The sequence below is a fragment of the Mytilus edulis genome, chromosome 3, assembly GCF_963676685.1.
Source record: "Mytilus edulis chromosome 3, xbMytEdul2.2, whole genome shotgun sequence".
Classification (NCBI taxonomy): domain Eukaryota; kingdom Metazoa; phylum Mollusca; class Bivalvia; order Mytilida; family Mytilidae; genus Mytilus; species Mytilus edulis.
Window position 1 is genome coordinate 31441130 of NC_092346.1, and position 23624 is coordinate 31464753.

General features: G+C 32.8%; 1 protein-coding gene and 1 long non-coding RNA gene across 2 annotated transcripts; one reads left to right on the forward strand and one right to left on the reverse strand.

Annotated features, from left to right (window-relative positions):
* Window positions 1–329: 329 nt before the first annotated feature.
* On the reverse strand, window positions 330–12900 carry LOC139516231 (thyrostimulin beta-5 subunit-like). The gene is made up of 3 exons (XM_071306221.1): window positions 12613–12900; window positions 3219–3447; window positions 330–2133 (listed from the first exon to the last, which is right to left on the reverse strand). Exons 2-3 carry the CDS (start codon window positions 3438–3440, stop codon window positions 1936–1938), a joined length of 420 nt encoding a protein of 139 aa, XP_071162322.1. The 5' UTR covers window positions 3441–3447; window positions 12613–12900; the 3' UTR covers window positions 330–1935.
* Window positions 5723–6698, forward strand: LOC139514837 (uncharacterized). The gene is made up of 2 exons (XR_011662720.1): window positions 5723–6030; window positions 6589–6698. It is a non-coding gene; the product is annotated as an uncharacterized lncRNA (long non-coding RNA).
* Window positions 12901–23624: the final 10724 nt, after the last annotated feature.

Below are 23624 nucleotides of genomic sequence, written 5' to 3' on the forward strand. Positions count from 1 at the left end.
ATTCTACAATGAAGCTCATTTTAGAATGTGGGTGAACGTTTGGCTATTCGGATTAAAAATACGCAGCCATTTCCGGCTTCTATACGAACTAAAACTTTTATCAAAACCGTCCTATTAAGTTATTTGTTAATTAAATACTCGCCACTGGCATTATGAAAAAAACATCATTTAATATTTACAGCAAAAAAAGCGTGACATTTAAATTGATGTCCAAATCCCAACGCAAATGACTGTCTATCTTTGGATTCCACCCAGCCAAACATGTTATATAACAATACGATTCTAAGTATAGCATCAAAGATCAAGGCTAAATGAAAAAAAAACCAATGTAACAGAAAATAGTTTCTTTATTAGATGAACAAAAATCAAATATAGCATTGTACTATTCACATGAGATTCGGCTCCGGACCATTGACGTCACAAACATTCTATGACAAACAAAAATTATAAATAAAAAAATAACAATCATTATAAGTAGTTATGGGCTACACTTTCTTTTTCCTATTTTACATGTTTTAGAACTAGAGGATATAAAAGCTGATACATTCTATGTAAACTTCTTCATATTTGACTTTCTCCTGCAAACCTACATATATACCATCATCACATATAATTATCAAAGACAACGCGTGGCATATTGAAGCTAAATATTACTGACAATACAGCTAAATACGGAATCAAATCATATAATTTACTAGTTTTGTCCAAATCTTTTTTTTTTAATTCAAAACACCCACGATCCATAGTGGCAGACATAGTGTTCCAATCTGTTACAAATCTTGGAGTTTACACTTCTATCTATTTATACAATAAGTCAATATAGTCGAACAATTTGCAAGGCCTTTTTAGAAAATTTTATTGGTAATATAGGACTTGTGTTGGTAAGACAATATTAACGAATTAATCATTTTTTTTTAAAAGGATCAAAAATGGGTCAGGGGAGTATTATACAATTTTTTTGCTACTTAGATAAGTTTTGTGTGTAAACACACTCTTAGGAATTATGAAGGTCATTTTGTTATGGTTTCGTATAAAGAGAGAGATATTAAGGCTAATTTAAATTCTGATTACTTAATTTAGTGTTGGGGTGTTTTTTACATCGTAAGATTTCGTACATAAAACGTAAAAAAGTATCTAGTGACTTAATAACCATAGCTTTGATTCTTCCCACAAGACAATTATCTCCTTTCCATTTGAGAATTTAACGCTGTCCCATTATTGTTATTATTCTATACAAGCTTAAAACTTTATTAAATTACAAGGTTGCTGACCATCCTTGAACTTTGCTAGCTAGTAGTAAAAGACACTTATGGAATAACTATAAAAAGAATGCCCAAAATAAATCCATTATAATTTACACGTTTGATTATCTGTCAAAAATAAGTAATGATATTTCAGATTTCGAAAAGCATATCTTCAAATAAAATGTTGATAGCAGTAAGATCAACATATCTAAACAAAATAAGTTTTCTGAACGTAAGTAAGAAGGTAAAAGTAAACTACACCGATTAATATTTTTGATTTCAAAAGGACGAAACAAATCTATCATTTTTCTTTATTTTGGGGCAAAAATAAGAGGCTTAACCATAAATCCGCCTTTGCAATGAGTGTCCATTTGACCTTGTATGGCTAATGTAACGATGACTGTACGATTTTCATGAAAGGTAATACACTTCATAACCTGCGATACATATCAACAGAACAAATCAGTTTCTTTTCTACATAACAACAGATTCCGGTAGTTCACAGAGTGTACCAATAAATAGAAGTCCCTGTAGCATAATACTTAAAAAAAAAATACTAATGTATAATACAAAGAATAGAATAGGGAAAATATAATGTCAAAAATAACAGGATTTGATTCTTTATAATACTTCGTTTAGCCATATATAATCTGATATAAACATCATAAAATCAGTCTATTGATCCCTGATCCTATCCATTTAGATTTTCGCAGCTTGTGCTGTCAGAACTACAGCTTTTACAAGAACAGAACGTGGCGTCGAATACTTCGTAGGTCGGATCCGGATGTAAGGGATGACAATTGGTTAATGTTACTGTCCGTTTCTGTACATCTCCATAAGTACATACTTTGTGGTTGCTTATTTTATATGGAATCTTGTAATCTGCAATCTGAAAAAATAACCGGAAGTGGAAAATGTCACATGTTAGAAAGATTTAGCAGACTATATGTAAGACGTTTCTTAGTTCAATTTACATTTCAAATCAAATAAATGCATAATGTCTTCACGAATAATAAGATTAATTCAATGATAAATATCGTCAACAAATCACTTCACTCAGTTAGTAAGATCTATGAACTTTGTTTTACGTGAATGGTTGATATGAAAAATTAATATAATTTTCATAATAAAAACCATATGACCGCAAAATAAATGCTATAGCGAAAGATATACTTTAGATAATACGCTTAACTAAATACAATTTGCGTGCTTCAAATAAAGAGTTTTGTTGGTCCAGTTTCTCCTGAATTGTTTCACTTACATGCTCAAATTAAAATCTTGTTGAAACGTAAACGAGAGTGAAAAAAAATAATTAAAAAAAATATTACTCAATGCCACACGATTCGAAGCTATCGAAATTGCACTTTCTCCATCTCAAGACATTTGTTATATATAACAGTCGTAAAACAGCTCATAGATCAGACACGAAGCTCTTACAAAAAACATTTCCTTATTTTTATTAGATCAAGCTTTAAGATTTATTATAACATTTTATTGTTAACACCAACTCAATTTACACAAACAGTGGTAAATATGGGACAAATTGTTTTAATAACCCGCTTGGGGTTTAATATTTTGACAGTTAAATGGCAATACAAATCACAAAACATATTTAAGAGAATCTTTTTCATAACCAAGGAATAAGGATGTATAATGGAATTTTTGAAATAGAACTCATCAGAGATATAAGGCTTATAACTTGGTATGCCAGACGCGCGTTTTGTCCACATAAAACTTATAAGAGGCGTGCGAATCAAACTCTTGTATCATTATTTGTTTCAAAATACACCTGCTATATTGTTGTGTAGTTTTCTAATTAAAATTTTTAACGAATGGTTTGTTTGATAGTAAAATAATTGCAGTAAAACTGGATGGTATATTTTTATTAAAGTGGGCGGGTTTTTATTAATACTTGCTGGATTGTCGGTCCTGAAAATTTAGTGTGACGCAAAACATATATATGCGTCAACTTACCTCACTAGAGTCGCACCTGCCATAGCAGGAATAAACTGTTATAATATCAGAACATGGCAAAACGAGTCCATGACGAGTTATAAACGGTTTGGTAGCTCTGAAATTATACTCTCTTCGGAAACAAGCCAACATCGAATCAAAATCAAAGGATCCGGATACAGATGTATGTTGAAGATATGAAGATACAACAAATACCAAAAAGATCCAATGGTTAACAGCCATACACAGCCTGAAACAAAATAAAAGGACATTATATTCTGTTAAAGATAAAAAAAAAAAAGAAAAAAAAAAGCAAGAAAGTCGATATACCGACAGTTTATAAAATTCATTTTACGAAATGCAAAAGTACTATACAATGTTTTCACTATTTAAGTTTTAGTTTTCTATATCAAAAGGCAATATTGCATAAAAATATTTAAGGAAGTATTGATTTGGAAACAATCTTCAACGCTGTAATGTTTTTCAAAGTCGATTGGCCTAAATCTGGTTAAGTATAATTCAGACTCAGTCTTATATAGTTAAGACACAGTTAAGTGCAATCAACGCATGGTCGAATGCTGTTTATTAGAGTAGTAAATGTTATTTTTCAATCTTTCTGAAAGATATAAGGATTTGGTGTACGACTACAAATAGTAAATATGTAGATGTATACAAGTAAACGTAGCAACATATTTTTGTAAGGTTATTGACCCCCTGCTGTTGGTGTTTTTTTATTGCAAAATATTTAAATTAAAAGTACAAAAATACTGATAAAAGAGACGCGTCATTTGGAACATATAACAAAGGAAAACGTCGTTCACATCAATTACATTTAACGTTTAATAGAAAATGTAGAACTTGCGATGCAAGGCAAGATTTTTACAGGAAAAAGAGACTTTATTATTTTTGTTTCAACACTTGAAAGAGAGCTTACTCACTTGTATGTACATGTATATAATTGAAAAAGAGTAAAATCACAAAAATACTGAACTGGGATAAGTTAAAACGGAAAGTCCCAAATCAAATGGCAAAAGCAAAAACTTAAACACATCAAACGAACAGATAACAACTGTCATGTTCCTGACTTGGTACAGGCATAATCTTATGAAGAAAATGGTAATTAAACCTGATTTATTAGCTACCTGAACCTCTCACTTGTATGACAGATGCATCAAACATCATTATATTGACAACGAGCATAAAACAGACAGACAATACTAGAAGGTAACAATAATGTGTCCCTAGTACAAGGATGACCCATCAGCACTATCAATTTCTAAGTTCAGTGGACCATGAAAATTGGATAACATCTCTAATTTGGCATTAAAATTAGAAATTTCATATCATAGGAAACATGTGTACTTAGTTTCAAATTGATTGGACTTCAACTTCATCAAAAACTTTAACCTGAAGCTGCACAGACGGACGAACGGACGCACAGACCAGAAAACATAATGGCAATAAATGGGGCATAAAAATGTCAAAAGTAGGGGTAGAGCAGTTAACATTGTGTTGTAATACTAATCGCTATAAAACAAACAAATATGTACCAATGAAAAAAAAATGCATGTACAAAAAGCACATTAGCAAAAAATAAAAGACAATAAAAAAAAAATTATCGTAGAACAATAACACAATGACGGATGTTTAGGTGTAAGACCACCAAATCATGTTACGTCACATCCGGTTGTATACGAAAGTAGATCTAAAAAAATATTTCCTTGAAAAATTAACCCTGCATTTCAATGCACTTAAATTTTTCTGAGTAATAAACATGTATGTTGGGTGTCTGAAAGCATCATTCTTTTTTTATTTGATGGTCTTATAAAATATTTTGGAAAGTTAACGTTACAAAGTTATCAAAGCAGGTAACCAGTAAATAATAGTGTAAACATTGGGTTGTTTACTTCCGGTGATGGTTTCTTTCTTATATGCAATAAAATGTAGTGTGAAATTTTCACTGTAGCTCTGGAAATGATTAAACTTTATTCATGCAAAGTATTTCTTTGGTTGAAATAAAGGTAAATACTGTACAATTTTTTCAAAAGTGCCAATTTAACAAAGACTAATAGAGGAAAATCAATGGTGGTATTACACCTATCTAGGGAAACTACACATGCACTCGTGACCTTATTGTACTTTCATTTTTAAAAATTATTACTAAACTAGTTCATACGTTGTAAACATGGACTATTCGGAATGGATTGAGACACAGATACCACGTTTGAGGAAAAATTGCCTTGAAATGGGGGTTTACGAGTGTTTGCTAAGTCAAATGGGTGGATAGATGAAGCTGTATTCAGTTTATAGTGTTAGGTTTCATTGGGACAGAAAAAAAGAACATTGTATGGACACATATTTGTATTCATGTTGCACACTGAGAAATTTGACCTATCAGAGGAAGTTGATGTGTCTCATCTGTGTCATCAGAAGAGATGCATCAACCCTGAGCACTTGTCTTTTGAGCCGCCTCATATCAATCAAGACCGCCAAGTTTGTCGTGGTACACACCCAACAAGGTGTCGAAAACACAAACCCTACCAAGACCGTTTGATTTAAAATGGTAAAACAATAATGTTTTGAAGAGAAGTCTCATTTCTTTTCCATATAATTTATGAAATACACTTTTGAATCCACATATATTACATTGCGACCTTTCTTGCCATGCTATTCCCCATTTTACTTGAGCCTCTGTGTCAAATTTTAAATCACCCTTACAGTTTTGTTTATACAACATGTGATTTTTCATTTCAGTGTTAACCATGTACTGAAGAGCATTCTGTTGAAAAATCTTATATGTGAACTGGTCTGTAGATGATACTTTAGCATTGAGGTATGTATCAACTAATGTCATGTTTTTTAATATTTTGGCCGCAAAAGTTTACAATTTGCCTTTGTGCCGTCTGCATTTTGCACCGACAAAACATCTTCTAAATACTTATTTGCCCTGGATTTATACACATCAGAATCAAGTCTTACATACTTAATTTTTTTAATTCTTACCAAATTTTGTTTTTATCAGCATTCCAAGGGACATAATCCTTTTTAAAACCATTTTGGGGTATTTTTTATTACTCTTTCTCCCCATTTTCTAATGTAAAATACAAGAAAGTGAACTGTTTGTGTAAATCTATTAGAAATATACTGTTATAAGTAAATGACTTTGATATCAGTAACAATAAATGATTGACTGAAAGGAAACCGTTATTTGCCATACTAGGGGAACAGACAAAAAAACTCAAGTTACACATAAGGGCTTATAGAAATTTCCGTGGAGACTGTTAACATTTATAGAGACAGTTCTTTCAGCAAAAATACTTTAATAATTGTTTTAACATTATATTTCTTTCATTTTTTGTGGAAAATAATCACATTATTTTTTATTTTTTAGACAAAAGATATCAAGTTTTGGTGAAAAAAAGAAGGAAGAAGGAAAAATGGACCAAAACAGACCTTCAAATGAACTCTAAAAGGTGCAATAAAATTGTTTATCATCTTAAAGTTGTCTTTTGTATCCTATGTAATTGTTTGAATGCATAGATCATGAGTATATGATCAGATATTAGTCAACGCTGCATTTTATAATGATACACTGAAATAAGGACTTTTCGAAGAAATTAGACTGAAATCGCCGTAGGATATGGCCTTACATTATAGTGGTTTTCTCTGAAACTATAGCTCTGACTGAGACAATTCTTGGCAGTTATGCTTAAAATAACTTGCAATTGAAGGGAAAAAAAATTCATGAAGTTTATTTGACATTTAGGTGTTCTTTAGGTGTAATACCACCAAATCATGGTACGTCAGATGGTAAACGAAAGTAGGTCTAAAAAAAATATTCTCTTGTATTTGACAGTTGTAGAAAATTAACCCTGCATTTCAATGCACTTAAATTTTTCTGAGTAATAAACATGTATGTTGGGTGTCTGAAAGCATCATTCTTTTTTTATTTGATGGTCTTATAAAATATTTTGGAAAATTAACGTTACATAGTTACCAAAGCAGGTAACCAGTAAATAACAGTGTAAAATCTGGGTTGTTTACTTTCGGTAATGGTTACTTTCTTATATGCAATAAAATGTTGTGTGAAATTTTCACTGTAGCACTGGAAAGGATTAAACGTTATTCATGCAAAGTATTTCTTTGGTTAAAAGATAAAGATAAATACTGTACAATTTTTTTTAAAGTGCAAATTTAACAAAGACTAATAGGGGAAAATCAATGGTGGTATTACACCTATAGGTAAATACGCTTCTGTTTGTGATATCTTACGCAATTCAATTATGTCATGAAAAGCGAGCATTTAGACAGTAGTATCCATGGTAAATATTTACTAAGGAGTGAAATATTAATCAGTATTAGTGTGTTAATCCTATAACACATACAGATAAATGATGCATAATTCTTATCATGTATTTCTTCAATTGTTACACCTTAAATTTTGATAGCAATAAAGGAAACACATAATCAAGAAAATAGGATTTGAAGTAATATTTCAATAACAGATCACTGAAATTTTTTCTCAACATGTAGGCTTTAATGGTTTATCTAAAAATGCCAATTAACTAAGCAATCAAGTATATAGACCCATAGGAAGAGTTTATTTTAAATCCAATAAAAAAATATAGTATTTGGTTCCCAAGGACGAGTTTAACACTAATCCTATCAAAAACCAAATGACTTCAGTGTCAGCATTAGTCATCACATCAAACGATTAATATCACTTACATGTAACACAAATAAGAGGGTATAGAGTGGGTGTCCTTTGTCTCCGTATTCTTTAAATTCGTATGTCATTGTTCTCTATTCTTACTAGTTTTGTCCCTTACTCTATATTCTTTATATTTAAACATCCTGTTACTCTCCTTACTTTTTTCGTCGCTGTCTTATTCTTTTTTGTTTGTCCATTTTTCTGTAGGATTGGTTGCTTATTTTCTATTCTGTAAACCCCATCCAGACCTTTTCATGAATGTGACCTACCGAATTAGATATTTACCGGATTTCTTGTCATATAAGCAACAAGACGGGTGCCACATGTCTGCTTACCTTTCCGGAGCACCTGAGATCACCCCTTGTTTTGTGGAGTTCGTGTTGCTTATTCTTTAGTTTTCTATGTTGTGTCATGTGTACTATTGTTTGTCTGTTTGTCTTTTTGATTTTTAGCCATGGCGTTGTCAGTTTATTTTCGATTTATGAGTTTGACTGTCCCTTTGGTATCTTTCGTCCCTCTTTTATATACTATATATACATATGTTCATATTGTGCTAATTTACGTTTTTTTTTTGATTGAGTTAAGCCTTCCAACTGATATTTATCGTGTGTCTTTCTATAGTCTTATGTAGACGAAACGCGCGTCTGGCGTACTAAATTATAATCCTGGTAACTTTGATACCTATTTCTATGTTGTGATGTTATACTATTGTTTCAGAAAAAGGGTACCATTTAAAACGTTTAATCCCGCTGCAAATGTGTACATCTGTCGTAAGTCATGAATCTGATGTACAGTAGTTGTCGTTTGTTTATGTAATTTATACGTGTTTCTCGTTTTTTATATAGATTAGACCGTTGGTTTTCCCGTTTAAATGGTTTTACACTAGTTATTTTGGGGCCTTTTATAGCTTATTGTTCGGTGTGAGCCAAAGCTCCGTGTTGAAGGCCGTACATTGACCTATAATGGTTTATTTATAAATTGTTATTTGGATGGAGAGTTGTCTCATTGGCACTCATACCACATCTTCCTATATCTATATGGTTTTCGCATTTGAATCTTTGTGGTGATTATAATGGCGAAGGAGTAATCTGATAATAAAAAAGATCAAAATGTCTGGACACTAATAAGAAAACAATGAATGCTTCTCTGGACATTATAGTAAAACAAAAGTGTTTTTATATCCTAAATCGTTGACTTGGAGTATTTTGACTATCTAAAGATTGATCATTATTGACTATGCAATGTAGTATTAAGATCTACTTATAGTTATTGTATTATAAACAAAATGTTGCGGATATGTGTAAATAAGACAGCAACTAGCCAAACATACAAAATATATATACACACACACATTTATTTAAAAAGCAAAACAAAAAATATTCCGAACCTCTTTGCTAAATCGACTTTTTAATGGTTTTTCATCCTGTCGATACTTGTATCATGGATTTGCACAATGTCATGTTTTCCTAAACTTTTTGTAAAAGAGGGACGAATGATACCAAAGGGACAGTCAAACTCATAAATCTAAAACAAACTGACAACGCCATGGCTAAAAATGAAAAAGACAAACAGAAAAACAATAGTAAACATGACACAACATAGAAAACTAAAGAATAAACAACACGAACCCCACCAAAAAACTAGGGGTGATCTCAGGTGCTCCGGAAGGGTAAGCAGATCCTGCTCCACATGTGGCACCCGTCGTGTTGCTTGTGTGATAACAAATCCGGTAAATGGTCTAATTCGGTAGGTCACATTCATGAAAGGGAAGGGGGTTGTAGTTACGATGTAAGGAACAATGGATTTGCACAATGTCATGTTTTCCTAAACTTTTTGTAACATTTAAAGTGAATTCATCGGACGTGTACAGTTTGATATTTTATCTTTGATACATAATTGTCTTACTAGTTAATATACACTTTGAAATAGCTTTCAGTAAATGCTAGTCCTGTCAGATCTAAACTTTGTGTCTTATTGTTAGTTGTGAATGTGTGTGCCTTGTATTATTTTGATCAGTCAAGTCATTTTCAACTGATTTTCATAGTTTGTTCTTATGTTGTGCTGTTGCACCATTATACAAGGTTATGGGAAGAAATGGGTGCCTGAAAACATGTTCGTGCTCAGTCTTTAGTATTCTGTTCAGGGTTTTTTTTTATCGGCTTTTCGTCGATTTCCGTTTTTGAATGAGGTAGCTTCATCAATTTTTGTTTTATACAACTGGTGAGTTTCCCTCGGTTTTAGTTTGTTACCCCGATTTTGTTTTTTGTATATGGATTTCTGAGTTTTGAACAGCGGTATACTACTGTTGCCTTTATTTTGTGCCCCGAGAAACACCTATCATAATTCTGGACTAGGTAGGACTGTTGCCAAGTTGTATATGTATATGGATAACCATAACGAAATACATTGGCTTTTATTACGAAATGGCTGAAAATAATCAAGTTTTTTAACACAAAAACGTGTAGTTATGATCACAAATGTGCGATTCGTAAACAATACAAATCAGCTATTCAATTGCTGCCATTGAATGTTTAAGAGTGAATTCGGTCTGTTGGGTTAATTATATATTTCTTGTGATTTATTCATCCAATTTTACTGCCTTTGAATAAGATTTGCCAGTGGGTCAATGATACATGAAATGCGCATCTGGTGCAAGAAAATTGGTACCGTTAATTGTATTACTACCACTGAGTCGATGCCTCTGCTGGTGGACTATTAGTCCCCGAGGGTATCACCACCCCAGTAGCCAGTACTTTGGTACTGGCATGAAAATACGGAGTTTTTGTGTTATTAAAATTTACTGTTACAAAATGATAGAAATTATTATAAATTAAGGAATGTATCTCCCTCATGCAAAGCTCTGATTCCTTTCACGGATTTGGCTATGCTTTTTGGATCTTTTGGATTATAGCTCTTCATCTTTTATATAAGCTTTGGATTTCAAATATTTTGACCACGAGCATCACTGAAGAGACATGTATTGTCAAAATGCGCATCTGGTGCAAGAAAATTGGTACCGTTAATTGTATTACTACCACTGGGTCGATGCCTCTGCTGGTGGACTATTAGTCCCCGAGGGTATCACCACCCCAGTAGCCAGTAGTTCGGTAATGGCATGAAAATACGGAGTTTTTGTGTTATTAAAATTTACTGTTACAAAATGATAGAAATTATTATAAATTAAGGAATGTATCTCCCTCATGCAAAGCTCTGATTCCTTTCACGGATTTGGCTATACTTTTTGGACCTTTTGGATTATAGCTCTTCATATTTCATATAAGCTTTGGATTTTAAATATTTTGGCCACGAGCATCACTGAAGAGACATGTATTGTCGAAATGCGCATCTGGTGCAAGAATATTGGTACCGTTAATTTTATTACTACCACTGGGTCGATGCCTCTGTTGGTGGACTATTATTCCCCGAGGGTATCACCAGTCCAGTAGCCAGTACTTCGGTACTGGCATGAAAATACGGATTTTTTGTGTTATTAAAATTTGCTGTTACAAAATATTAGAAATTATTTTAAATTAAGGAATGTATCTCCCTCATGCAAAGCTCTGATTCCTTTCACGGATTTGGCTATACTTTTTGGACCTTTTGAATTATAGCTCTTCATCTTTTATATAAGCTTTGGATTGCAAATATTTTGGCCACGAGCATCACCGAAGAGATGTGTATTGTCGAAATGCGCATCTGGTGCAAGAAAATTGGTACCGTTAATTTATTGTACCGTTAAGTAATAAAAAGCAAGTGAAACAATCATATTGACCTGTCTAGGGTCCCTGTCAATCTTTAAATTAAAATGGAAAAACTGAAATCTATTTCAAAAGTTGCATAATGATAGAGAGCTTATGATCAATAGAAAACAATCAAATTTTCAATTAATTTTCCGAATATTCTTTTGCATATTTATCTTATCGAAGATTAAACACGAGAAAAACAAAACGTACGATAGGGTTTTCGCGCGCACAACACGTGACCTAAAAGGAATAACTTTTATTTTGTACGCCTAAAAGTTTGGAAAACAAATAAAAGATGCACGTTGGAGAGCACAAGTACTAAAACTGTCCAATATAAAGAAATATACCTACTGCAAGGAAATAGGAAAATTCCATAACAACTGACACAATCAAAAGTTTGCCTACATCAGCCAATGGAACAGATGGAATCAAGAGTCATAAACCTTACTTGGTACAGGCATAATGCCAAGAAAATGGTGGGTTGAACCTGGTTTTATAGCTAGTAAACCGCTCTCACTTGTATGACAGTTGTTTATAGTCTCGAGATATTGACAAAATTTAATGAGCTGCTCATATATATGTAACAATTATAGGGCTCCTGAAGCCAACACTGTGTAAGGTTAACTTTACGCGCGTGAGTGGCAATCTTGGCATTCGCACAAACTTTGTTCAATGTTTACGAAAAATATTTTATAAAATGGAAACTTTGAGACAAAATGTATCAAGTGTTATTCCCAATACTTAAGCACTGGCTACTTAGTGGAAGCATTGCGGAGGAATAATTTGAGGCAATTTATAATTAGCGTGTGCCTGAAACGAAACATTATAACATAAAGTAAACTCAATTATAAAATTATTGCAGGTATAAAATAAGTACATGCATTTGAAGAAGAAATAAATGAATATTAATTTTTCTTTGTAATTTTCGAAAAATAAAGTAAATTTAAATAATATAACTCACCCAATTTTTCTTCAAGTGTCTTTAAATGATGTAGGATAAATCACACAAATTATCTGTAAAAGGAGATAGCAATTATAAACGATTTTATCCATGTTTAGCATTAATCCGTGACATTCCCACGTATGTTTGTAAAACACGCGACAACGGATCAATAATGTCGTTTATCACCACCCAGTAACAGTTCAAATACTTCCGGTCACATTTAGTACCCCCTATTATAGAAAATTATGTCAATAGGTGTACTGATACCTAACGATATAACAAACCCATCTCTTATTATAGCAATGTTTAATGACTTTTATAGATAACGTCTATCAGGCTATCAATGTAAAATAAACTACCGAAGTATAGTGTAGAGTTTTTCATTAAAACCAAAAAAGTATTTTACAATATATTTTTTTTTAAAGTAATTGATATTTTTTATAGATAAAATTGGGAATACTGTAAAATTTAAGTATCAATTGATATATTTCTCTATTATAAAATGCATTATCGACGTAAAGCAGACTTTAAGGAAACCTTTCAACTGCAGAGGTCTGATCAAAGAAATGTCGTTTGACGATCCTTGCTATCAACAGACCAATTAATAAACAAATAAAGCGTTGCTATCAACATGCACAAGTAGCAGATTCTTAATGAGTGAAGACATACAAAATATAAAGCAGACAAAACAATAAACATAAAAATTTCAATGTTGACTGAAAGTGTGCCATACACCTTATTTCAGTCAACTACATGTAATTTATATACTTTGGACAGAAGATTTTTAGTGTAATATTTAATACATTAAATTTTATTGAAGATATTGTTCTGTTGAGCGTAATAAATACTTGCATGCAGAATCACTAATTCAGTATCAAATGTTTTCAGTGTATATTTTTATATAACTTAATTTTGAATGTAACGCGTCTTCTGATTGGCTGACGTTTTTTGTTTTGTTTATTAGCTCATATGCATAATTTTTTCATGTGACCGTAGTGTCATCAACATTTTTTCATATGATTGTACGCTTTATTTAATTTACTCTGGTACTCAGGTTGTTCAGTGTGCACCACATTTTTTATGTTATTTCTTCATAGGCAGAAAAAATATTACAGTCATTCCTTAATTAAAGCGTACGCACGTCCTTAACAGTTAATAAATGTTCAGTGGCGTAACGTTCAAATATTTGCAACTCATTTTGGGGTACTTTGTTATAAAATAGCCAATTGCTTCTCGTTGTAGAAAGTCGGGTCAAACCTTTTATATACGTCTTGATGTATAACAACATTCTTTAGATATACATCGACAGTGTATGCTATAGGTTAAAGTCTTCTAGAGAATACTAAATTCACTCTCAAGTGACACAAATATCCTTAAACGACTTTGAAAACACTAATGAGTTGCATCCAAGTCTGTGCAGTACATTTAACCACTTAGTACAAAATCATTAATAGACTTTTGAGACGAAATTTCTGTCTGATGCAAGTTTTTATCTTGCATTAGACAGAAATGTAATATTTAAGCGTTGACTGCGTTTCTTGAGCTGATTTTTATTAAATGTTTTGTTATGTAATTGTTTTGTAAATACATTGATCGAGATAAAAAGGCAAAGGATGGTGTATATATTTTAAAAAAAAATTAATCACGCTTCATATCAGATTATTGTGCGTGTAACAAGTCGGGATTTTCGTCAGGCCATTCATTGAAATAACAAATTAGTACTTTTTGTGAACTGAAACAGTTTTAGCGATTTTTTTTATAAAGATAGTGTAAAAACTATGTTCTTTGAATTCGTTGGTTTTTCGTTGGTTCATATGATTGTACGCTTTATTTAATAACACATATATAGTATATAATTGAGTACATGACAAATGTCAGCAATATCGTCCATGTTTGTTATTTTTCGTTCTAACATCAACCTAGTGATATTAACACGAATTTGGTCTTCTTTGCGTTTTTTTTCTCGCCAAGAGTAATTGCTCAATGTCATTCTATTTGGGAGTTTTTTAAAATAATATTGCTGATGTGTTGTAATCATTTCCATTTGATCATCCCAAATCCTTTTAAAACAAGTTAATCTTATGTGCGATGTCACAATCCTAGCCTATATCTATACTTTTCATATTGTTTGTTGTTGCGCATTTAGATAGCACGCAAACTCAAAATATCAACCACTTTACAGGACCTACCTATTATATTCATTGTTAATTTATCTCGCCCTGGATATTCATACAATATTTGCCACAATAAATTTAGCAATAGAAGTTACTTTAAAAAAGAAATTAATAATTTTTCATTTTTTAAATCTCTGCATTGCTTAAAGTCCATTTTAAAGACTTGTGTAGCAAGTTAAATACTATGTATACTCTTAATAACTTGCTCAGACAATACAGCTACTGGTGGATATAAAATCAATCTAAATACCAATCTTAAATTGAGATTCAGAATTATTATTCTTGGACCATCAGATTGCGTTCTTCACTTTTTATTAGTAACTAGAAGTACCTGTTTTCTTATGTAAGAATGTAGTCTGGTGACAATAAAAAACCTGGAATTTGAAATGGAAACAATATATATATCAGCGGTTCATATGTTAAAGCCCTGGTCACAACAAACCCACGACACATCTATGTAGCGCCACGACATGAAATTTGGTCAAATCGCAGGTCATCTGTGATTGTCATACGACAGTTCCACGATATTTTGAGCATCGTGGCGCCGTCGTGTGTCGTGGAACGAAAATGGAGCATGCACCTTTTTTGCTCTACGATTTTTTGTCGTGTCACTATCTTGTGGCTGTCGTGAGAGTGTCTTACTACAGTCGTGCGATTGTCGTGCGATAAACACATTGTTCATGGGTACCAACATAAACCATTTTAATAAAAACATCGTACCACTGTCCCTCGACTGCCGTACGACAATCTCACGACTGTCGCAAGGCACTTGTGCTACAGTCGCACGATTGTCTCACGAATACCAAATTTCGTACGATGCTCGCACAACATTGATTGTCTGTCGTACGACAGTGGTATGTCGTGCAACATATTTTCGTTTTATTTAGAAGAAAACAACTCGACGGGAATAAAAGTTTGGAAAAACATACCGTCTGCCATTTAAAGAGGATGGCTATTCCATAGGAATGAATACGCTTGGCCCTGCTGAATAGGCGCCTTGCAGGACTCCAACAAAAGCAAACTATGGTCCTGTTAGCGTTGATTCGAGCCCGTGAACAGTATAAAAACCAGCGACATTCTTGTTTAAATTCTCTGAACAATTATAATATGAACTAGTACGAAAAACTTTTTTTATATACTAGTAGTTCGGTGTCAAACGCGCGAGTAACCCACGACTATTGTGCGACAGTGACACGACAGTAACACGCGCATCCCATTACATTAAAACCCGAAAAAAGCCCCAAAACAACTCACGAATGACGTACAACTGTCGCACGACCGACTTGCGACAAACCCTCGACAGTCAGTTTTAAAAAAAAAATTGTCATGTACCCATCGTGGAAATGTCGTAGCTGAAGTGACCACTCGACATACTTTTTTGACATTTTGCACGACAGTGCCACGACAACTATTTTATAGAGCTCCCACGACAAACAATCGTACGATCTGTTGTGACCGGGGCTTAAGGAACAAAATAAGCTAAAATATTGATAGGTTATGGAACTCGAATTTTTATAGAAAGCGGGACAAGTCCGACTCGGACTGTTACCTTATATTTAGTTTTTGCATTATATGTGTCTAAAATCTTAATCAAAGAAATCAATCTTCTTTAGTTTTGGTAAATGATATTTTTTGAGCTATTGAGTTGGCGTCTTCTATAGAAAGAAAATTGGGTGATATGGGGCAAAATATTTTAAATTGTATAGTAGGAAAAAAAACGAAGAAGTCCGAACATCTGACATTATTAAGAAACCATGGGCTAAGTTCGGTTTGAACTCGAGTTCTGACTAGAGTTCTATATGAACGGTAAATAATTTTGAAGAGTAAGGTCTCTAGATTACCAGAAGTACAAGGCCCCTACTCTGAATATGTTTACATTCAAATTTGATTGGATTGACGTCATAACATCCGGGATATCGAGTCAATCTCTAGGAACCCTGCCACAACCCAGGGCTCCTCGAGTGTTAATGGCGGGAAAGCTATATCCATGTCAATCCCATCTACTCTAAATATCCATCCGAACTTGGCCATGCATTTTGCTGATAATTTGAAACAGCTGTCCAACAACACAACAAACCTTAAAGGCGTACTGTTTCGACTATGCTCCATGGCAACCTCTTAATCAATTTAATCGAGACACGCTGTGAATAAAATTACGACAGACAAAAAAGTAATCAACAGATCAGAGAAAAATCTTGCAAAATGACAATAACAGCAGAGTGGAGACCGGATCAAATAATTGTCTTTAGGATGCCATGTCATACTCGGCAATACCACAGCTCAAGGTCAGTGAACTATGAGACCGAAGTCAAAACAAAGTAAGCAAATATTTTGAAAAGTTCACAAAATATAGAACAAGAATAAGTTTGAAGTTGATGTACTTACTTGAATGAAACATTAACCCTAACCTCGTATAGGATGATTGGAAACACAGACCGGTAAACAAGTGGCCCCTGCAATCGTGTTCGGCAATAACATAGTGAAAAGGTTTTAGTTTTACGATTAACTTTTTTAATTTATCATACTATTTAAAATAATATACCAGTCTTGAGATTAATGTACATTGTGTACAACTTTCTACACTTTATATAGAAGTATTACTGTGTATCAATCAATTAAAACGCCATGAAGACACATTCTTTTACTTGCATATTCTACAAAATAGTTGTGAAGTACTATTTTTGTTTTGCAAGTGGAATTTTATATCCACAAATATTTTAAGTAATGGAACAATGTATCGGGTAGATAGATAGTTGATTGATTTTTGGTTGCTTATCGTCCAGTGGCAAATAGTTCAGAACGAGAACAAATAAACAGTTATTTATACAATCCTGTAATATGGGCCGTCCGGGTTGAAGGTCAGGGATATTTGGACTGCCACTGGAAAATAAGGCTCAATGGGATTAGAACAGACATTTTACTTGCAACAGACCGCCTACGGACCCGTCCGAGTTGTTCATTGCCTCCGAAATTTGTACATCCTGGATAGCCCAAACGGACACTCGAATTTGGTAAGGTCTTTGTTGCCTTGAGTCCATTCTTTAATTTTCCAAATGCTAAAAATGTATTCGGACCCATGAGGAGCTAACTTTTACAAAATCTGTTACTGTTAATTGAGAGCTGTATATATGTTGTTGAGACGTCAAATTTTTTACATTGTCATTTAGGAGTTTTAATTCATCATTTTACAGCTATATATAAACTTATTTTAACTTTTGTTTACAAATGTAAGTATAAATTGTTTTAATATAACACGTTATAGATATCACTTGCCTTTATAATATTTCTACGTATCAAGAAAACTTCAATTCCAACTGTCGTATACGTATGGAAAGTAACTTATCATTTCAATTACATTGTAATGAGACAATCCTCGACTATCACAACCCACAGTTCCCCTTCTATGAAAAAGACATTACAGATAGTAATTACAGCTTAATTACCATCCAAGGACAGCTGATATAGTCATTCCTAACATACAAATGCCCGTTTAAGAGATGAATTGCTGATATTTCGTTTATCATTACTAATTGGCTATTTTCAAATTAGCTAACACAGCAATGTATTGAGGGAAGAGACCATGAAACGATTATTGTACTACGACAGTTTAGACGCTTTCATTACGACAATACAAAACAGTCAATTAATATACACAGAGTATATTTTACGTTCAATTTTGTACACTCAGTTCAAGACCAAAACAAACTGTTACCCTTGGCATATTTAATTTGGATGCACTTCATTAAAACTCCCGCCTGTCAAACGGAGGTAGCGAGTAATGAAATTTGATCTTACGTTGAAAATATCAAGGTCTTTTAATCTCAATACGTTTTGTCAGTCCCAGTAAATAATGCTTCACTTCCATATAATAATGTTGTATTTAAATATGCTATAAAAAAAGTTAATTCATGTCATTGCAATAAACTTCTTTATTTGATCTCATCTTAATGGTAAAAATGAGAATAGAGACGGGGAATGCGTCAAGGAGACAACAACCCGACAAATAGCAGAAATAAAGCCCAAGGCCACAAATAGGTCTTCAACACAACCGGAGAACATTTTTGTTTACATACACCCTTATCCATTTTCTCCATATATAGATAAGTGTTTTATTGGCAATAATACCAAATCTTATGTTTTATGCCCCCCCCCCCCTTCCCCCCCACGTCCCCCGGCTAAGGCAAGGAAGCATTTAGTGTTACCCTCGTCAGTCCGTAGCATACGTCACCAAAATTGGTTTTCGTACTCTAACTTTAATTTGCTTCAACCAAATGTTTACAACTTATGCACAATGCTTATTACGACAACAACTTAAACAAATGTTATATTTCAACCGTACCTTGTGCTTTGAGTATGAATGAATTACATGACACATTTTGACTGTATTTTTTTTAGTGAGTTAAATCGGTAAACTCTGTAAATTAAGGCGCATCGAAATTGATTCATATTATGTTTAAAAGGAACTTTTTATGTCATTATTTTGTGTACTTCCTCATTGATGTTTTAATGAGCTTTTTTAAATGACCAAACTTATTGTCGTAAAAGAAACATGCTGTTTTACGGTACCAATTATCACGAACATAATGTTACAGAAAATTAGAAAAGAACAAATATATCATGAAGACCTACTACGGTAATTGCGTATCTGAGGACTGTGAAATGCTTCTTTGCCATAGGAGACAACTTCCAAATCGTGTCGAGTTCATTATGATCTATAGCCATTATTGAACTATTTTAGTTTCTGACAAAAAGGCACAATTTTTTTTAAAAGTTTATCTATGACATATATTCCACATCTAATGACGTATCTACGTGCATTTGATGCCCTTGGGATATACAATTTGATTCCATTAAGAATGTCATAAACAAAAAGCCATTCTTCGCAACGGGGGCAATAGAAATATCGTGCTTTACTATGGCATATACTACGAGGGAATCGGTAACAGGTGAATATAGTATTGGTATCGGTATCGGACTCGACCCGGAACTTCTTAATTATTGGCAATATTAATTACGTGGAAAACAAAAGGGCCTGGAGTGGGGTAATTTTAAATCTACACCTTTGTACTATATTAGTTATATATAAAGTTGAATTCTTTGATTCGTCGTTTTTACGTGATGACGGCTGACAAATTGGACCTCGTAATTTTAGTATTATAGATAGATTTTATGTATTTTACTCTGAACGATAATAAATAGACATTGGGTACATATAAGTCATGCCGTTTCCTCTCATATACAAAGTTATTTAAAAAAATATTGAACTATCTTGGAACCATTACAATTATGTCGGTGATATGTAATAGGCAGTATTTGGCCTGAAAAATTACGTACTTTATATCATTAAGTGTTGCGATTCACTCCATAAAACATTAATGTATGAATGAGAGGTTTTTATTTATAAAGATCTTCGGTCGGTCGCAATACTTTCCGAATTGACAGGAATAAAATCACGAATTCATCATTAAAACAGTTCATAGATTTGCACTTAACTGTAAGCTCTCTCAATATAAATACGATTGATCACGGAAAAATTGTTTGCACTAATTTAATTAATCTTGTAAAAGGACATCATGATTGCCTAATTACATACATTTTCAAATTAAGTTTAAAAGTGCATACCAAAACAGTTTACGAATTATCCAATTGGTATTTGTGTATGCTTTATATTTGTGGTTCTATTAATTATTCCAAAAGTACGAATGTCAAAGCAAAATAAAGCATTTTTTTTTTATCTTTATAATGATCGTACAATTTATATTTTCTTCATTTAATAGTTTGACACAAAATACCATGCAATGAATTTCTTTTTTTCGAAACGTCATCGTGTTTGTCTTTTGCTTGTATTAAAAACGATGTCGATATGATCGATAAAGAGATGCATGCTTTAAGGTTTGAAATTTCAGATTCTGAAACTTTTTACTTTTTCTGATATATCATATTTTTCTTCTTTCAGCAATTAACAATTACACTTTGAACTTTATTACCATTCAATGTTTTACATCTGACAGAGTTCATGACTCTTCATTTTTAGTATTTAGCAGTATTTTCAGCAATTTTTTTTTTTTTTTTTGATATCCGGACCATATACTCTGTTCGGAATGGTTACAATTTTGACAATTTTTAGGTTAAAATTCTTAATTTTAACGATACATAACTATTTTAACGTGATATTAGGAGCCATTCTCTGATTTTTATCATTATCTGTGAACAAACTACATAACTTATATACTTTACAACTGAAACTTGAGAAATTTGTATTGGACTTTGTTGCTGCGGAAATGGAGTCCATTTTGATTTGGCTATTTTTTCAATAAAAATTCTAAAATTTACCCTTAAGGTATCGGACCCATAATAAAGGTGTCAGACCACCAATTAAAAGTCCCTATCTGTTCAAACAAATTTTGCAATTTTCATAGCTTTCTATTTTTTTTTTATCTTAAGCTTAACTTCTTACAAACCAGGTATGTCCTGAATCGTACAGGTATCACCTTTCTTCATGCCAATTTTCAACACACCTTTAAAGCGTCCATGTCACATGGCCATATAAGAAAGAAGAGACCTTCCGAACTGACGTACCACTAAAAATAACCCCTGACATCTGAAATTAGTATACTATGGAGCGCATTAATCCTCAATTTTTAAAGGCAATTCATAGACAAGTAAATTTGGGCTCAAAATGGTCTTAATATATTTCTCTTTCACCAAAAGTTTTATTTCTACACATTTGTTGGGTAGTTTAAGTAAACAATGACATCAAATGCACTATGTTTTGTCCGAGTAGGCCTACTTTCACATACGTTCTATATTTGGGGGAGTAATTGGTGGTGTGACACCTAAAGAATTCCGGAGTTTACCGAATTCTCAATTTTCTCAACACGTCGGTATTTTACCACTAGTAAGCAAAAGTAAAACATTTTTTTTAAATGATTCCTTGAATATTAGAAAGGCTTACTTAAAGTGTATTATCATTAACGATAACGTAAACGCTCATTATTTCTAAAAATTGTCTACATTGTGTCAATTCGGAAATAGAAGTTAAGGTAAACAAATAATGATGCCGAGACAGACGAGGTCGTTTTACCAAACAAAGTACTCCGATTGACGTATCTGGTTGCCCCGTCTTAGGACGATTCGTTGGATGAACCTTTCTTTTAGATAATTTAAAGTTCTGTAAACAGTGAACATGGGTCCACTTCTTCTTACCGACGAATTAGTGAACGGAGAAAATAAGTGCGGTTTGTCGCGGTATTTATATGTTCAATGTAGCTCATGCATGGAAATCCGTGTTCCTTATGGTTCCCAACATAGAGACCCTAGTAAACCAACGCCAAGGGGATGCCAAGCTATAGTGTAAACACCAGACTTGGAGCACGTAATTGCATTTACAAATCTAAACATTATAAATCTTAAATTGGACGACAATACATACATGTACACATTGGGCAAACCTATAATTGATCTAACTTGGTGCAATGCTTGACAGGAATGATGGGTTAACCTTTCATAGTGAGTTCTACTTAATGCTGGTATGAAATAAAAGAACAAGCATCCTCTGCATTCAATAAAGCCTGATGATGTTCACATGATGTCAGGTGTTACCCATAAGACTAATTCGTAAATATGTAGCAAAACCGTAAGTATTGTCTATGATTTCATTCTTCAAACCCATTAACCAGTCACTTTGCCGCTTTATTACACATTAATTATTTTCTAAATACTGAAATAAATATTTTTACCAATAGGTCCAATTTCGATGATATTCAAATATGAAGGATTGGCTTCAACCCTTAGGTCAAAGGATCAAATTTCAAGGGCATACAGAAATGAATGTAATGTATATAAATATGTATACTAAGTACTATAATTTAATTATATCATACTTGACATGTTTTAATAACCTACTTTTGGAAAAAAATGAGCACAAATAAGAGTAGTCTTATTTCAGGTCCTTAAATTACCTTGACCTTTTGACCTCAAGGTCGAATCCAATCCTTTATCTAGTGTTTATAATCAAATAGTCATGATTATCAAATGTAATGAAAGATATAAGGTACCTATAGGTAAATTTACTTTCGAAAATTTAGAAAAAAGGAGGTCACTGTCTAATTCTAGCTCCTAAAATGACCTTTACCGTTGACCTTTGAAGGTTGAGGCCAATCCCTCATTTTAAGATTATTATCAAATGGTCATTATACACAAAGGCAGTGAAGATTATTGTATCTATAATAGGTAGATATATATTTTTTGAAAATTCAGTAAAAAAGGAGATAATTGACTTATTTTAGCTCCAAAAAATACCTTGACCTTTGGAACTTTACATGCCATAGATATCAGAAGTTATTCTAATTATAAGTTTGTATGAAGTATAGTGAATTTCGATACAGATTTACATGAACTATACCAAAAAAGAACAGAACTGTTATATCAAGTCTTATTTAAAACAAGAATGTTCCAAGTACACGGATGCCCCACTCGCACTATCATTTTCTGTGTTCAGTGGACCGTGAAATTTGGGTAAAAACTCTGATTTGGTATTAAAATTAGAAAGATCATATCATGGGTAACATGTGTACTAAGTTTGAAGATGATTGGACTTCAACTTCATCAAAAACTACCTTGACCAAAAACTTTAACCTGAAGCGGGACGAACGGACGGACGAACGGACCCACAGACCAGAAAACATAATGCTCCTCTACTATCGTAGGTGGGGCATAATTAGTATCTATGACCTTGACATTATAAATCATAATTTCGCGAAATCAGCGCGGATAAAAGTTTCTAATTATTTTCTTTTAGGATGGAACAATATGTAAAGTTAATTTTAGTGTCAATTTTGAATGCTCTGCTCACAT

What these genes read in the sequence shown, in the direction of transcription:
- LOC139516231 (XM_071306221.1), bottom strand. Translation starts at nt 3,440, where the DNA reads ATGGCTGTTAACCATTGGATCTTTTTGGTATTTGTTGTATCTTCATAT. An exon ending in GCAGGTGCGACTCTAGTGAG is followed by an intron (nt 2,134 to 3,218) that starts GTAAGTTGACGC and finishes TTATTTTTTCAG; the next exon opens with ATTGCAGATTACAAGATTCC.